This window comes from Lepus europaeus, chromosome 19 (genome assembly GCF_033115175.1).
Source record: "Lepus europaeus isolate LE1 chromosome 19, mLepTim1.pri, whole genome shotgun sequence".
NCBI classification, from domain to species: domain Eukaryota; kingdom Metazoa; phylum Chordata; class Mammalia; order Lagomorpha; family Leporidae; genus Lepus; species Lepus europaeus.
The window spans coordinates 4,890,613-4,908,686 of NC_084845.1; the positions used below are offsets into that span (position 1 = coordinate 4,890,613).

Below are 18,074 nucleotides of genomic sequence, written 5' to 3' on the forward strand. Positions count from 1 at the left end.
AGACACATCGTCAATTGAAATAAGTTTTATATTTTGTAACAGTTGAAATGTTATTTATCATGGCATTAAATTCATTCCACACAATCTTAAAAAGTTAATTGTATTAAGAATAGTAATAGGCCGGTGCTGCGGCTCACTAGGCTAATCCTCCGCCTGTGGCGCCAGTACTCCAGGTTCTAGTCCCAGTTGGGGCACCGGGTTCTGTCCCGGTTGCTCCTCTTCCAGTCCAGCTCTTTGCTGTGGCCTGGGAGGGCAGTGGAGGATGGCCCAAGTGCTTGGGAGACCAGGAGGAAGTACCTGGCTCCTGGCTTCGGATTGGTGCAGCACACCGGCCGTAGTGGTCATTTGGGGGGGTCAACCAACGGAAGGAAGGCCTTTCTCTCTGTCTCTCTCACTAACTCTGCCTGTCAAAAAAAATTTTTTTTTAAAAAAGAATAGTAATGAATTATGTCCATGCAAATGTATGTGCATATATATGAAATGGCCTTTTTAAAGTGTATTTATTTGAAAGACAGAGGGAGACAAACAGCTCCTATCACTGGCTCATTCCCCAAATATCCTCAACAGCTGGGGCTGGGCAGGCCAGGACCAGGCCTGGAAATTCAGTCTGAGTCTCCCACAAGGGTTGCAGGGACCCAAAAACTTGAGTCATTGTCTGCTGCCCCACAGTGTCTCCATTAACAGGAAGCTGGACTTGGGAGCACCCAGGAACTCAAGTACTCTGATACTGGATATGGTCATCTCAACTGACTTCACTGCTCGACCAGACACCACCCCTGTAATAATGTTCTGTGTTCTTATCCTGGAATTTGATTCACATCATGTCCATTAGATATTTCTCTGTCAATTTCCTTTTGGTGCTGTGCCTGTTAATTAACTGTTCAGTTTCAATTCTAATTCTCAGACAGTAGGTTCAGGTGTTTGCTCTGTTATTTTAGCTCCTTGACCTGAGGCAAGTTTATGTGTTCAGAAGCTTTGGTCATTACTGTTGCTATCTTCATCACAGATTTTAGACTATGGCCATTGGACTTTGTTATCTCTGAAGATACCACTCATATTGTGGCTCATCTCAAAACAAAATCACTTGGTGGGTCAAGCATAATATCTAACACTACCATAGAGGTGACCCTATATTGAAGTTTTATGTGTATATTTCTTGTGTTGTCCACAAAAATGAGGAATTTTCTGTGATTTAAAGAATATTATAGGTTCTTTTGAAAAAGTGTAATAAAATGTTATTAGGGAGGGATAACTTGCTTAGAAATACTTTAACAAGTATCTCTCAGAACACTTCCTTCACTTGATTAAATATTGATAGCTGTCTCTTGTTACTTGCTGTGAAGAGGTTTGCTCTCCCTATACCCCTTGATGATATATGTTTTTCATTTCAGGGCCCTCTGACATTGAGGGATGTGACAATAGATTTCTCTCAGGAGGAGTGGAAATGCCTGGACCCTGCTCAGAAGGCTTTATACAGGGACGTGATGCTGGAGAACTACAGGAACCTGCTCTCCCTGGGTGAGGACGACTTTCCAAAAGTCAGGAGCCACCCTTGTGTGTCTTTGCATTTTCCTTTCCTTTTCCTCTTGGGAGGCCCTGCATTGGCTCAAATGTGCTGAAAAACTTCTTGATATGGTACCAGGGCTTTAATTGTTCCCTTTCTTAGGAAGTTCTGTCCCCATTATTAAACATGATTGGGTGATTCCAGAGCTGCAGTGTATATAAAACCTTATGGCCAACTTTAAAAATACCCAGTGTTGTGTTTTCTACTCCTGTACTTTTGATTCTTTAGTTTTTAGACAATAGCTATTGACCTGTGTCTTGCTGTGTTCCCTAAGCGTTCAGAGCAGGTGACTAATGGATGAGTTTATGAAATATTTTCTTGGATCCGTCTGTAGTTTCCTTTGTGCTCACCAAAAGGACTGGGATACTGGAAAATACACAGCACTTCATATTCCTTTCATTTTTTAAGCAAGAAAGTCTCTTCCTGAGCTGGATGTTATCTCTATGTTTGGAGCAAGGGAGAGAGCCCTGTACTATGGAAAGCCAAGTAAAAATAGCCAGAAAACCAGATGGGTGGGAATGTGTCAGAGGTGTGGCCAGGTAAGCGTTTGAAAGAGCAGGGGTGTCAGTAGCACCATTCAGTAGTATTTGGGAAGCTTTCTGCAAGTGTGAGTTCTGTGAAACAGCAAAAATGTATCTCTTGTGAGCTCACAAAGGAAATTTTAAACTTCTTCAACTTACCACCTTTGTTCTTTACACATGGAAAAGTTTATGCTTCGACCCTCCATGGTGCAGTGGAAACAAATGCTGAGTCCTTGTAGTGGGCACTCTGTGACCTGGCGTCTGTGAGCTCTCTGAGAGGTAGAGGCACATCTGCTTGACAAGCCTCTCCTTCTCCCCTGGTCTCATCTTCCATACAATTCCATCTGATCCTCGGTTCTCAGTACATGCAGGTCAGCGCTGAGGCCTCCACGGGCCTGATGCCTGTATTCTTCTGTGTTCCATCCCAACTCCTTCCCTTGGAAGACCTAGTGAGGACATGGGAAATACTGCCTGCTCCTCCCCTGCACCTGGGGCCCCAGAAATTGTTTGCAGGTCCCTCAGCCATTTCTTCTGCTTTTGCCACGTTTCTTGCCAGTGTGTAACATGGGAGTGGGCTGGATTTTCTAAGATGGTTATTTATGAAGACTATAAAAACGGACAACACACAGTGGGCATTTGGTGTGGTGGTTGTAACGTTGCTTGGGATGCCTGCATCTTAGAGTGCTTGAGTTCAAGTCCTAGCTCCGCTCCAGATTCGAGCTTCCTGCTGGAAGGCAGCAGATGATGGCTCAAGTAGTTGGGTCCCTGCCACCAACATTGAATTCCTGGCTTTCAACTTCATTGTGGCTCAAATGCCCCAGGTTTGTGGGCATTTGGAGAGAGAATCTGCGGAAGGGAAGTTTCTGTTTCACTCTTTCTCTGTCTCCTTGCCATTCAAATAAATAAAATCACTAAAATTTTAAAAGAAAAGTCAGTTGCAGACAGTGGATTTTTTTAGTCAACAGAAAGGTTCTCTCTGTGATTTCTTGTGCTACATCAGGGGCATATCTTATTCTTTCAAGCTCCTACCTGCAGGGTCTGGACAGAGCACAGAGCCCTGTATTGATATCCTTCAAAATCAGACCCCCTTGTGTTGTATTTTTCTCTCTTTTCCACTGTTCTACCAAGTGTGGGAATGCAGCAAAATCTTGGCTGTGTCTGTTTTCCTATTCTGTTACTATTGGTGTGGTTTTTCCCTCTGAACCTTGCTTTTTCTGCACACATCCCTGAGGTCTGATTTGTCTTCTGCTATGCCGTGATAACCCACCATTAGGTTATGCCCAGCTTCTGTGGACTCTTCCTTAGAGTGGGTTTATGTGGTAATAGAAAATTTGTGGAAGAGAACAGCTTGACTAATATGTGTGACTGTCATCCAGTGACGTACAGAGGTGCTCCTTGAAGTTGTCAGCATCTTCCAAGACAGAGAATTAGAAAGTGTCAGGATAGCCTGCATGACAGTTATTTCTACTTCTCATTCTAGTTTTTGACAGGTGTCACAAAAGTGAATCTCTTAAGGATATGTTGACAAAGTCGATTGCATATGCTAATAATCATCTCTTGAGCCAACAATCCCTGGAGTGGGAATTTATCCCATAGAGAATATTGTTCAAATCCTCAGCCTCAGATTATGAGGCTTTTGATTAATCTTTTGCTCGTGCCATATTTTTTTATCCTGCTGTCACATTGTTCCTTCTCATCAACAAATCTTTATTTTATTTTTTTAAAGATTTATTTATTTATTTCAAAGTCAGAGTTACACAGAGAGGAGGAGAGGCAGAGAGAGAGAGAGACAGGTCTTCCATCCGCTGGTTCACTTCCCAATTGGCCACAATGGCCAGAGCTGCATCAATCCGAAGCCAGGAGCTTCTTCATGGTCCGGGTATCCCATGGGGGTGTAGGAATCCAAGGACTTAGTCCATCTTCTGCTTTCCCAGGCCATAGCTAGAGAGCTAGAACGGAAGTGGAGCATCCGGGACTCAAACCAGCACTCATATGGGATGCCAGCACTGCAGGTGACGGCTTTACCCACTATGCCACAGCGCCCCGGCCCCAGCAAATCTTTATTTGACAGTAAAAATCCTTTGCTCAATTTGTTACAGGCTCAAAACTCCAAATACGATTTGACCATCTGAGAGGGAGCTTATACTGTCATTAGTTTACGCCACTGCTATTTCCACTTTGTCCATTTCCATTTGTTATAAATGAATTTAATCATCAGTTTCTTTCTTTCTTTTCTTTTCTTTTTCTTTTTCTTTTTTTTTTTTTTTTTTACATAGACAAACATTGAGAGCTTCTATCTGGTAATTCATTCCCCAAATACCAAATAAATAATCTGATAAGGCCTATGCTGACAGCTGGAGGGAACTCAATCCAGGGTCTCAATCCAATCACTCAGAGTGCCAGGGACCCAACCACTTGGAGCTGATATGAGATGTGGGTGTCCTAAATGGTGGCTTAATCACTAAGACAAATGGCTACCCTAGTTTTGTCTTTTTTTTTTTTTTTTTTAAGATTTATTTATTTGAATAGCAGAATTACAAAGATACACACACACACACACACACGGTTCATTCCCCAAATGTCTACAATGACTGGGGCTGAGCCAGGCTGGAGCCAGGAGCTTTATCTGGATGTCCCACATGGCTGCAGGAGCCCAAGTACTTGGGCCAACTTTCAGTGCTTTCCCAGGTGCATTAATGGGACGTGGATTTGAAGTGGAGCAGCCAGAACTTGAACTGGCGCCCATATGGGATACTGGCATCACCGAGAATGGCTTTACCACTATGCCAAAACGCTGTGTTGTACCTGAGCGAGTGCAAACAGGAGCACCACACATTGATAAAATTTGACAGTCCTTTATTGCTGGCAATGGAGAGCGGACTCATGCCCCAAAAAACTCTTGACCCCGAAGCCCAAAGCAACAGGGTTTTTAAAGGCAAAAACCACAAAATTGGGAGGGGAATACATGGTTACCAGGGTCAAGCTAACCCAAAACCTATGCAAAACTAATATCAATTATAATCTTAACAATACCAGTTATAATCTTAACAATTTCAATTATAATCCTGACATTAACCCAGGTATTGGCTTAAATCATATACATGGCTTAAATAATAGACAAATTACATTTTTATCATTAACCCAGGTGCAGCCTATCCACTTCCAAGCTTGAGTAGTCATGCTAGGGGGTTTCTATGCTTTGCCAAGTGTGATGCAGGTTGGCAAGTGTGATGTAATGAACTACCATTGTCTGAGAGTTTTAGATCATAGTTTCAGACCAGAGTCTCACAGTGGGGGATGGGAGGTTGCCTTCCCAGGATGGAGTCTCAGGTGCTCCAAAATGGAGTCCCTACTGTCAAGGCCCCATTTTTTTTTAATTACACTCTTAGTATTGTTTGTTTGTTTGTTTGACAGGCAGAGTTAGAGAGACAGAGAGAAAGGTCTTCCTTTTCCGTTGGTTCACCCCCCAAATGGCCGCTATGGCCGGCATGCTGCAGCCAGCGCGCCATGCCGATCCGAAGCAGGAGCCGGGTCTTCCTCCTGGTCTCCCATGCGGGTGCAGGGTCCAAGCACTTGGGCCATCCTCCACTGCCATCCCGGGCCCCAGCAGAGAGCTGGACTGGAAGAGAAGCAACGGGGACAGAATCCAGCGCCCCAACCAGGACTAGAACCCAGGGTGCTGGTGCCACAGGTGGAGGATTAGCCTAGTGAGCCACAGCCCCGGCCAGTATTCTTTGTTTTATAACTGCATTGTATGGAATACTGTTTTAAGGAATGACTATTGATTTATTTGGCTCAAGTGGGGTTACTCAAAAGCCTACATAAACTCCAGAACTTGTTGAGTATTTAGTCTTAATTATTTTTATTACTTCTGTATCACTTGACTTGGTACCTGCTTTTTTAAAAAAAATTTTTTTTTGAAGATTTTATTGATTGATTGAAGAGTTATAGAGACGGGAGGAGAGACAGAGATCTTCCATTCGCCGATTCATTCCCCAGATGGCTGCAATGGCCGGAGCTGTGCCACACTGAAGTCCAGAGCCAGGAGCTTCTTCTGGGTCTCCCACACAGGTGGCAGGGGCCCAAGTACTTGGGCCATCTTCTACTGCTTTACCCAGGCCATTAGCAGGAGCTGGATCAGAAGTAGAGCAGCCAAGACACAAACCAGCAGCCATATGGGATGCCATCATTGTAAGCAACAGCTTAACTTTCTTTGATACCATACCAGCCCCTTTATAGGTTTTTTGTTTGTTTTGTTTTTAAGATTTATTTACTTGAAAGACAGAGAGAGGGAGAAACAGAGAGAAAGAGATCTTCCATCCTTTGGTTCATTCCTCAAATGCCAGCAATAGCTGGGGCAGGAACAGGCCCAAACTAGGGGACTGGAACTCTATGCAGGTCTCTGCTACCCAAGAGAAACTTTATGAAGTCCTAGCTCCTGGTTTCCACCTGGCTTAGCCCCAGCTGTTGTGAGCATTAGGGGATTGAACCAGTGAATGGAAACTCTTTCTCCTTTTTTCTCTGTCACTCCCTTTTTCTCTGTCACTCTGCCTTTCCAACAACTAAATAAATAAATTTTAAAAAAAGAAAGCTCACAAGCTGAATCAGAAGTGCAAAGTTGCCAAGACTCAAAACATCCACTCCCCTCTTCTTAGCCATTTCCAGGTTTTTGCTTCCAGAGTCTCCTGAGAATAGTCATGTACATCTCCCCAGGAATCTTTATGTAGGATTTTGTTGAAAGTATGCCTGGAAATAGAAATCTTGGGGCATTCATTTGATACATTTCATTGCAAATATTTTAAAAACATAAAATTGCTTTCTTCCCATGTCATCATACTGCCTCCCTTTTGAATCTCTTCCACTCTTGTCCTCTGCCTATAGTATAATTTCCATATTTAAGAATGGATCAGTATTATGCTGCTTGCTAAATCAGTTTATCTTTCCTTCTAAGATCAAGATTCTGTTAAACCACCATTATGTTCCTAGCATGCACAGACTCTGCTGCCACCTGCTGACGACTCCCTGCCATCCACGCTTCTTCCACTGTCAGCCATTCCTGATGTGGTGCTTTGATCTGGGTGGTCCATGCATTCACATCATAGTGTGTTCTTTTACTCTTGAACATCCCAATTTCCATACACAGCTTCAGCCTCACACTATTATGCTAGGCAAGACCTTATTCATCCACTAGACAATTTTTTAAAGGTCAGTGTATAAATCAATATGTGCAAGAGGAGATGACTCAGCCAACATTATCCAAAAATTGATTGCTAAATAACGCTATTGGAAACACAGCTCATATTTTTTACATCCTTGAGGAGTTTCTTTCCATCCCCTTGCATTTGTTGTGATAAGTTCTATGTATCACCTGGATGGACAACTGTGCTTAAGAACAAGTTGTTAGAGCAAGAGTTGTGTCACAGTGGGCTAAGCCACTTCCTGTGATGCTGACATCCCATATGAGCACTGGTTCAAGTCCCAGCTGCTCCTCTTCTTATCCAGCTTCCTGCCAATGTGCCTGGAAAAGCAGTAGAAGATGGCCCAAGTACTTGGAGTTCCTGGCCCCTGACTTTGACCTGGCCATTGCAGCCCTTTAGGGCATGAACCAGCAGATGGACAGTATATATCTCTCTCTTTTTCTCTGTCTCCTCCTCTCTATATATAACTCTGCCTTTCAAATAAATAAATAAATCTTTAAAAAAAAAAACCATATCTACGGTGCAGTTTGTGGCACAGCAGGACAAGCCACTGCTTGGGATGCCCACATCCCAAATCAAGGTGCCTGGATCAAATCCAGCCGCTCTCCTTCCCTTCCAGATTCTTGCTAAAGCACACGGTGGGAAGCAGCAGGTGGATGGCTGAATTAGTTGAGTCCATGCCACCCATGTGAAAGACCCAGATTAAGTTCCCAACTCCTGGTTTTGACTGGGCAGGTGCAGTCCCAGTAGTTGCAGGCATTTGGGGATTGAACTATCAGATTGGAGATCTCTCTCTCTGTATGTAGGTAGTGGCCAGTGAAATAGATTATTAAAGAGTAAAGGGAATTAGCCGGCGTTGTGGCTCACTAGGCTAATCCTCCGCCTAGCGGCGCCGGCACACCAGGTTCTAGTCCCGGTCGGGGCACTGGATTCTGTCCCGGTTGCCCCTCTTCCAGGCCAGCTCTCTGCTGTGGCCCGGGAGTGCAGTGGAGGATGGCCCAAGTGCTTGGGTCCTGCACCCCATGGGAGACCAGGATAAACACCTGGCTCCTGCCATCGGATCAGCACGGTGCGCTGGTCGCAGCGCGCTAGCCGTGGCGGCCATTGGAGGGTGAACCAACGGCAAAGGAAGACCTTTTTCTCTGTCTCTCTCTCACTGTCCACTCTGCCTGTCAAAAAAAAAAAAAAAATTAAAGGGAATTGTTCTAACATGAGAGTACTTCGTTCATGGAAAATATGTATTATGAAAACATTGTGCATTAATTTAAAATTTTTTACACAGAAACAAAACTTTTATTTCCAGTCTTTATGAACTTTTTGAAGTACCCCTGTATAGTCAAGTTATCATATTATATTCTACTTCTGAAATAGCAATTATGGCTTTTTTTCATGAGTAAATTCTTTAGAATTCCATGGACTTTAACTTTGTGTCATGTGGTTACTAATTATTTGCTTCCTGATTTGATCATGGGTCGCTACAATGTTTTACTAATTAATTTTCATGATTTATGAATCATTGTTTTTCAATATGTAATATGCAGTATCTCTGAGATGTATAATGTATTAAGGTCACAAAATGCCTGGTGTATGTGGGTATGAATAGTTTTATAGATTTCCAGAAAAATGTATATTTCAACATTGTTTTATTTTTCCTGTTTTTCTCAATATGACTATTGTTTTACAACTCAGAATTACCATTTGTTAATGTTATGTGATTTTGCTGTGGATTATTAACTGTTATAGTGCATTATGCAGTACTTTAACATTTATTTGTGTACAACAAATATACTATAACAGTATGTCTCAATTATGAGAGTAAAATATTGTGTGCCTGTTGATGTGTAATTTTGGGTCACACTGGAAAAATATTTATGAGGCTAACATAGCTTTGTGCAATGTGAGTATTTTGGTCATAGGATATTGAAAACAAGACTTTCCTGGAATTAATTTGAATTCCTAAAAGCTGAAGATCATGGTTGGGAAGTTTTATAACTTTTCAGTATAAGCATTATTTTTTTGGGTAATATATATTTTAATAGCTATTATTTATTTACCATGTATAATTAGTCAGAAACCCATGGCCCTTTATGTTTTCCAGATCTCTCTCCTAAATATGTGATCAAAGAATTACCCTCAAATGAAGAAAGTATCACAGAAGTATTTTACTCGGTGATATTGGAAAGACATGAACATAATGACATCAAAGATTTGTGCTTCAGAGAAATCCAGAAACATAGCCGTGCATTTGAGTCCCAAGGGAGAGATGATGAAAAAAATTACAACAGAGTGTCTATGACAACAACAAAATATATTACTGATAGAGAATATCAGCATGATAAAGAGGATGCAAGAAGCAACTCTATTAAAAATCACCTCGGAATAAGCTTTCATTCACATCTGCCTGAGTTGCAGTTATTTCAAACCAAATGGAATATTTATGATTATAATCAAGTTGAGAAATCTGTCAACGATAGTTCTTCACTTTCAGTACCATATAGGGTTCCTTCTAGTGCCAAAACTTGTATTTCTAGTAAATGTGAGACTGACTCCATTTGTTCTTCACTACTCACGCAACAGCAGAAAGCACACACTAGGGAAAAACCTTACAAATGTAATGAGTGTGGTAAAACCTTTCAGCATCGTTCAAACCTGTTAACCCATCAGGTAATCCACACTGGAGAGAAAACTTACAAATGTGATGAATGTGGCAAGTCATTTAGAGCACGCCTGAGCCTTAGTAGACATCAGGTAATCCATCCTAGAGAAAAAGTTTACAAATGTAATGAGTGTGGCAAGGTCTTCAGTCAAATTTCACACCTTGAAAGTCATCAAAGAATTCATACTGGAGAGAAACCTTACAAATGTAATGAGTGTGGCAAGGTCTTCAGTCGCAGCTCACACCTTGCACATCACTGGAGAATTCATACCGGAGAGAAACCTTACAAGTGTATTGAGTGTGGCAAAGTCTTTAGTGTACGCTCCGTCCTCAATAACCATCTGGTCACCCACAGTGGAAAAAAACCTTACAAATGTAATGAATGTGGCAAGGTCTTTGCTCAAAATTCAAACCTCACAACACATCAAAGAATTCACACTGGAGAAAAACCTTACAAATGTAATGAATGTGGAAAGGTCTTCAATCACAAGTCATCCCTCGCAAAACATCACATAATTCATACTGGAGAGAAACCTTACAAATGTAATGAATGTGACAAGGCTTTCAGTCGCAACTCACACCTTACAACTCATCAAAGAATTCACACTGGAGAGAAACCTTACAGATGCAATGACTGTGGCAAGGTCTTCAGTCACAAGTCATCTCTCTCAAAGCATCACAGAATCCATACTGGAGAGAAACCTTACAAATGTAATGAATGTGATAAGGTTTTCAGTTGCAATTCAACTCTTGTAAGACATTGGAAAATTCACAGTGGAAAGAAACCCTACAAATGTAATCATTGTGACAAAGTCTTCAGTTACAAGTCAGCCCTAGCAAAGCATCATAAAATACATAATAGAGAGAATCCTTACAAGTACAATGAATGTAACAAACCCTTCATAATGAGTTCGAACATTAATCAACGTCAGAGAATCCACACCAAAGAGAAATCATACAATTGTGTGTGGCAGAGGCTTTTCCAGGTTCCCCAACTCTCTAGACAGTGAAATACACATCATTAATGAAATCACTGTAATGTAATGTACATACTGAGTCTGTTGCCCAACCACCAGAACTATAGAACGTCAGGCTTTTATGAGGTATAACTCGGTCCATTTCTGCAAGATTAACCATTTCTATTACATACTTCAAAAATATGCCAATCAAGATAAGTTACTTGACAAGTATAAAAGGTACCAGGACATTTTTAAATGACCAGCTGTATTGAGGTTATAAAATATTTCATTCAATTATTAGAGATTTCTTTAAAAGACTTCTATTTATGACTGTTGAAATCTAATACACCTTTTTTATGAACATTTTATGAGGAGCTCTACAAAGGAATAAATAGGATGAAAGGGCATACTTAATTAGGTAAGCATTTATATCCAAGTTTCTTGAAGTACTCCGTGTTTCAAAATATTATCTGAATTATGAAGGATGGGCAAAGAATAATGTAAAACCATGATGTAAGTAATCATGCTTATTGCCTTCATCTTGCCTTTCTCTTGAGAAGACACTCGGTTATCAGAAAGGCTGGGGTAGGCATCCCCTGGGGCCAGCACTGTGGGGTAGTAGGTTAAGCCTCTGCCTGCAGCGCCAATATCCTAGATGGGCACCATTGTAAGTGGCCTTGGGGGGCAGTGGAAGATGGCCCAAGTGCTTGAGTCCCTGCACACACATGGGAGACCTGGAGGAAGCTCCTGCCTCCTGGCTTTGGATCAGCCTAGCTCCAGCCATTGGGGCTGTTTGGGGAGTTTACTAGAGGATGTTAGACCTCTCTCTGTCTCTCCTTGTCTGTAGTTCTGCCTCTCAAATAAATAAATCTTTAAAACAATAAAGATACCTGTATCCCATATTGCAATGCCTGGGTTGAAAACCTGCCTCTGGCTCCTGACTCCAGCTTCCTATTAATGCTGACCCTGGGGTGCAGCAGTGGTGGCCTAAATAATTAGATTTCTTTCACCCACACAGAGACCTTGAGTTTGTAGTGTCGGCCCAGCCCTGCCTGGTTGCTATGGGCATTTTGTGAGTGAAGCAGTAAATGAGAGTTCCTGCCTTTCCCTGCTCCCCTTCCCTTTCTGTCTTTCCTCTCTCCCTCTTCTCCCTTTCCCACTAAAGGAAAGATAAGCTGTGACAACATAAGAGAGCAGGCCAAAATCTTAGGACATATGCCTTTTAGAAAAGTGCTTATTTTCAGGGGGCCGGAGCTGTGGTCTGCAGTGCAGTATCCCATATGGATACCTCCTCTTCCTATCTAGCTCTCTGCTATGGCCTGGGAAAGCAGTAGAAGATGGCCCAAGTCCTTGGGCCCCCGCACCTGCATGGGAGACCAGAAGAAGCTCCTGGCTTCGGATCGGCCTAGGTGTGGCTATTGCAGCCATTTGAGGAGTGAACCAGAGGATGGAAGACTTACTTTCTCTCTCTCTTTCTCTCTGCCTCTTTGTAACTCAGCCTTTCAAATCTTTAAAAAAATTTATTTTTGTCCACTTGAAAGAGTGGCAGAGAGAGATTTTCCATTAGCAGGTTTACTACCCAAGTGCCTACAACAGCCAGAGCTGGGCCAGGCTGAAGCTAGGAGGCAAGAACTCCCATCTGGGTGTCCCACATCGGTAGAAAGAGGCCCAGGTACTTAAGCCATCATCTGCTGCTGCCTCCCATGATGCATATCTTCCACCTGTTGGTTCACTCCCCAAATAGCCTCAGTGGCCAGGGCTGGGCCAGGCTGAAGCCAGGAGCCAGGAACTTCATTCAGGTCTCAAGGACTTGAGCCATCTGCTGCTGCTTTTCCCAGGCACATTAGCAAGGAGCTGGAATGGAAGTGGAGCAGCCGGAACTTGAACCAGCACCCATATGGGATGCTGGCATTACAGGTGGTGGCTTAATCCATTATGCCACAATGCCTACCCCAAGGATGAAGCTTCTTGATGCAATCAAGAGATGTGTTAAACCCAAGATTTATGAGGCTGCTACGGTTAAACAGCATTAAACTTCTTTTGCAGTAAGCATTTTTTAATAAATAAAAAGAATATGGGCTGGCGCTGTGGCATAGCAGGTAAAGACGCTGCCTGCAGTGCCAGCATCCCATAAGGGTGCTGGTTTGAATCCTTTCTGTTCAGCTTCCTGTCCAGCTCCCTGCTAATGTGCCTGGGAAAGCAGCAGAAGATAGCCCAAGTGCTTTGGCCCCTGCACTCACATGGGGAATCTGGAAGAAGCTCCAGGCTCCTGGCTTCAGGTCAGCCCAGCTCCGGCCATCGGCCATTTGGGGAGTGAACCAACAGATAGGAGACCTCTCTGCCTCTGCCTCTCTGTAACTCTGCCTTCAAATAATAAGTAAATAAATAAATCTTTTTTTAAAGATTTACTTTATTTATTTGAAAGAGTTACAGAGAGAGGTAGAGACAGAGAGAACCATCCACTGGTTCACTCCCAGGTGGCTGCAACAGCCGGAGCTGCGCCGATCTTAAGTCAGGAGCCAGGAACTTCCTCCGGGTCTCCCACGTGGGTGCAGGGACCCCAGGACTTGGGTCATCTTCTACTGCTATCCCAGGTCACAATAGAAAGCTGGATTGGAAGAGGAGCAGCCAGGACTGGAACCGGCACCCATATGGGATGCTGGTGCTTCAGGCCAGGGCTTTAACCTGCTGCACCACAGTGCTGGCCCCACAAATAAATCTTTTTTAAAAAGTGTTAAAATAATGAAAAAAAAATAGTAAATGCAAAATCCAGTAACGTGGTCATTTATTATCGATTGTTATGCATGTACGTAATCACGTGTACTGTTATTTCTATATGACTCGCAACACAGGTTTGTTCCTACCAGAATTACTACATACACAAAAGTTATGCATTACAGTGTAAAATTGTATAAGGTATTTTTTCAGCTCCAGTATACTCAATCGTAGTGAAACCACCTTTATATATGTGGTCTGTTGTTGACCAAAAGGTTGTTACATTCCACATGATTGTATCTCCCTTTCTTTTGTGTCTGTCTTTGTTTAAGTGATGTTTCTTTCTCTGTGTCTTGTCTCTTTCAGGATTTGAGCATTTCAAAATCAGCCATCTTAAAACACTTAAACACTTAAAGGGGTCCCTGTGACCCATGAAGTGCCAAGTCAAATCCTCACAGCTCAGTAGGAAATGTAGCAGAGCCTCTTCCTGACATGACGTGGCACTACCGTGAAGAAACTGCAGGAAAAGGATAGGACTATCCACCCAACATTGTGACTATCCAGGGTACAGCCCCACAGAGCAGGTCAAAATTAAAATTAAAGGGCCACTGGGAACCAAGGCCCTCAATATAAATCAGCTTGTGCAGTAGCACAGGCACACACTAGGTGGAGACACAGACCACAGCTTACTGAGGCACAGCCAGCTCCTGAGTGGGTAACTGGCTAAGTTCTTCAGTTAGGTGGCAAGACAAAAGCTCAGAGAAGATACATCCCCCAAAAAGGCTTAAACAGTAACCAGGATCTCTCATCAAGTTGATTAGCAGCTGGCCCCCCTAGAAGAAGCCAGGAGCTTCTTCCAGGTCTCCCTTTCAAGTGCAGGGGCCCAAGGACCTGGGCCATCTTTCACTGTTTTCCCAGGCCATAGCAGAGAGCTGGATTGGAAGTAGAGCAGCCAGGACTTGAACCAGTGCCCATATGGGATGCCAGCACTGCAGACGGTGGCTTTACATGCTATGCCACAGTGCCAGCCACAAGTAGAGTATTATGTTGAATAGAAACTGATCCGAGCAAGGCAAGGAGTCAGGAAGAAATAAGGAGTTAGGGCTGCCAGCACTCAAGCCATGCACACACCCAAATCCCATGACCTTCCATACTAATTCAACATGGCTGAAGACACTCTTCGTGCAGATAAGCTTTACTGCCCCATCATGTTCCAGAGAACATGACACCACATGTGCTGCAGCCCTACCCTAAATCCTATCTCCCTGCCGATTACCACTGCTGCTCTCTAAAATGATGACCCCAGACTGGGAGGGGGATCTCTTCTGTCTTGAGGTTGCCCACATTCAACATCTGGATGTGTAATATCGTTTTGCCTTTCAATAAATCCTGTTCTGATTATCTCTACCTACATCTCTCAGTTGAATTATTAGACGTGGGAAGAGAAGGACCTGGACTAAGTTTAGCTGGCGGTCTCTCCAACTCCAGTCAGGCTTTTACCTCCCACAACATAATTTGGGGCTCGACATCCCCACAATGTAATGGCAAGAGTGGACACCCTTATCTTCTACTAGGTCTTAGAGGAAAAGCTTTCCATTTTTCTCTGCTGTTTAGGATGTTAACTATGGACTTTCATAGTCTGGTCTGCATTGTAATGAGGCTAGTTCCTTCTGCAACGACTTTGTTGAGATTTTTATTCATAATTGGGTGTTGAATGTTGTCAGTGCTTCTTCTATGTCTACTGAGATTGCCATACATTTTTATTTAGTTAATATGGTACATCACATTGATTGATTGCTGTCTATTACTTCCTTTAAATCATTGTCTATGATGCTGGGTATATATATAATTACTATATCTTCCTGATGAATTTGCCTTATCATTTTATTATAAACTTCTTTGTTTGTGATCATTTTGAATTAAAATCTATTTTGTCTGATATGTCTAATCCTTACAAATCTATTTAAGTTGCCATTTGCATGTAATATCTCTCTCTATACCCTCTTCAGTTTATGTTTTTAAATTTAAGTGTTTATGTATGTCCTTCAATTTAAAGTCTATGTATGTCCATATAAGTTTGTGTATGTCTTTAAGTTTAAAGTTAGTTTCTGATAAATAAGGAGATGACCCCTGTTGTTAAATCCCTGGAGGCCATTCTGTCACTTCCTAGAGACAGATGTCATATCCAGCAGGAGATGTCATATCCTACAGGGAGTTAGATTTACTACTATTTACTAATTTACTGTTGTGGTGACAAATGAAATTCACTCCTCTTCCCTCTGAAACATTTACTTATTAAATATAGTCACCATTAATATATTTCATAAATTTGCATATCATGATTTGATGCTTTAATGTAACAAGCACTGTTATTAATGTTTTGTACCTAATAACCAAAAACTCAATTCACCAAGACACTGTGGCTGCTGTTACTTTACAGATAAAGAGATCTGAGGCACACTGGGCAAACTTGCGTTCCACTAAATGGTGCCATCAACTCTTAACCTGTGCTGTCCAGCTGCCAAGAGAAGTCTTTCAGTCATGGTGCCACATGAAGAAAGCAAGTTAGTTTTGCTCTTATAGTACTCAACATCTGTATTGACAGATGTCTATGGCCATTTTTCAGTGGTTTATCTCATATATAATTGTGACTGTGGCACTTTTATAATTCTGTGTATAAATTAGTCTTATGGGCTAAAAATGAATATGAATAAATACTCTGAATAAATACTAAAATGCAAGTAAGATAATAACTGTATAATTCTTTTTTTTAAATGGTTTATTTATTTATTTGAAATGCAGAGTTACAGAGAGGGAGAGAGAGAGATTTTCCGTCTTCTGGTCCACTCCAAAAATGGCCACAACAGCTAGGGTTGGGCTAGGCCAAATACAGGAGCCAGGAACCCTATCTGTGTGCAGGGGCCCAAACACTCAGGCCATCTTCTGCTCCATTATCAGCTAAATTAGCAGGAAGCTGGATCTGCAGCAGAGCAGTTGAACTTGAACTAGCACTCATATGGGATGTAGCCATCACGGGTGGTGGCTCAACCCACTATACCACAACAATGGCCGCTTAATAAGTTATTCATCGACAGCCTCTGCCTTCAATGCTGGCACCCCATATGGGCACCGGTTCATGTCCCAGTTGCTTTTCTTCCAATCCACCTCTCTGCTATGGCCTGGCAAAGCAGTGGAGGATGGACCAAGTGCCTGGCCCCTTGCACCTATGAAGGAGACCCAGAAGAAGCTTCTGGCTCCTAGCTTCGGATTGGCCTAGCTTCGGCCATTGCAGCCATTTGGGAAGTGAACCAGTGGATGGAAGACCTTTATCTCTGTCTCTGCTTCTCTCTGGCTGTAACTCTACATCCCAGATAAATAAATACAATCTTTAAATTATATGAAAAGGCGTTGGGGATTGGTGTACACTTCAAGACCTCAATTCTGTCTACCATCTAAGCCCTTGCCATTATTCCTAAATCTCAAGGGGACCCAGATTATTTTCTATGAAGATGATTCTCTTTTGCTACATGAACACATACCTGACTTCCTGATAGACTACTTCCCTTAGAGATAACCTCTCAGAATAAAATAGAAAATAATTACAGGACTCTCTGTAATGCTAAGATGGTACATTCCCTGTAAAGACAAGGGGACAGCCAGGACCTGAGAGGAAGATTCTGTGACTTCATCTCTAGAAACATCAACAGTGTATGCAAGAGGATCTGGCAGTACACTTAAAGAATTCATCTCAATACTCAACAACCAGAAACAATTACAACTGTCAGGTAAACACCTCGGGAGTTTATGAGAGAGGCTTCTTCATCCCTGTGCGCCCAGGGGCAGCAAGGGTGACCATGAAGGAGGCAAAAAGCCTGAGAATTGAGTTACAAGGGACTGTCTTACGTAAAATATTATGAACTATTTCAATGATGAACAAATTCAGTTTATACCTATAATGTAGGAAATGTTTACTATTAAGAAAATTGAAAGGCAGTTCATAACAGGTATAGAAATCATGAGTTTTGTTCATAATTCCAAAAAGTAGTTGGAGTATTCAACAGGAATTAACATTACATAAAAGACAATGAATAAGGTACTTTTTTTCTCTACTATCTGTAGAGAGGATTTCTGGATTGGGAGATATGGGGCTGGGACTTGAACCCCAGGTATCAAAAATAGGGAATACAGACATCTATCATTGCACCAAATGCCTACCATCCCTTGAAAATTTTAGAAGCAACAAAATTCCACTATATAAACTGGATGCATGACTTTCAGTTATAATCAACTTCTTTATCTACTGCTTATCAAAAGCTCCACAACTCATTTCTTTTCTTGAGATAACGGAAAACCATGTTTAAAGTTCATTCTTGGCAACACAACCAGTTAGCAGTATTGCATGATACAGAATAATCCAGCTTGTAGAGGTCTCAAAATCAATCCCAGAAACCATATATTTTA

The 18,074-nt window shown here is 42.2% G+C and overlaps 1 protein-coding gene across 5 annotated transcripts in view; it reads left to right on the forward strand.

Annotated features, from left to right (window-relative positions):
- Positions 1-18,074, forward strand: part of LOC133748873 (zinc finger protein 677-like) — an 89,187-nt gene that overhangs the window by 38,368 nt on the left and 32,745 nt on the right. For 2 of the 5 annotated variants that reach the window (XM_062177942.1, XM_062177943.1), the window contains exons 2-3: positions 1,392-1,518; positions 9,382-16,349. In XM_062177942.1, coding sequence (XP_062033926.1) covers positions 1,392-1,518; positions 9,382-10,949 — 1,695 coding nt within the window. In that variant the 3' untranslated portion in view covers positions 10,950-16,349. Of the gene's footprint in view, positions 1-1,391; positions 1,519-9,381; positions 16,350-18,074 lie in introns of those variants that run through there. The other 3 variants (XR_009864517.1, XR_009864518.1, XM_062177950.1) reach the window with 3 other exon arrangements.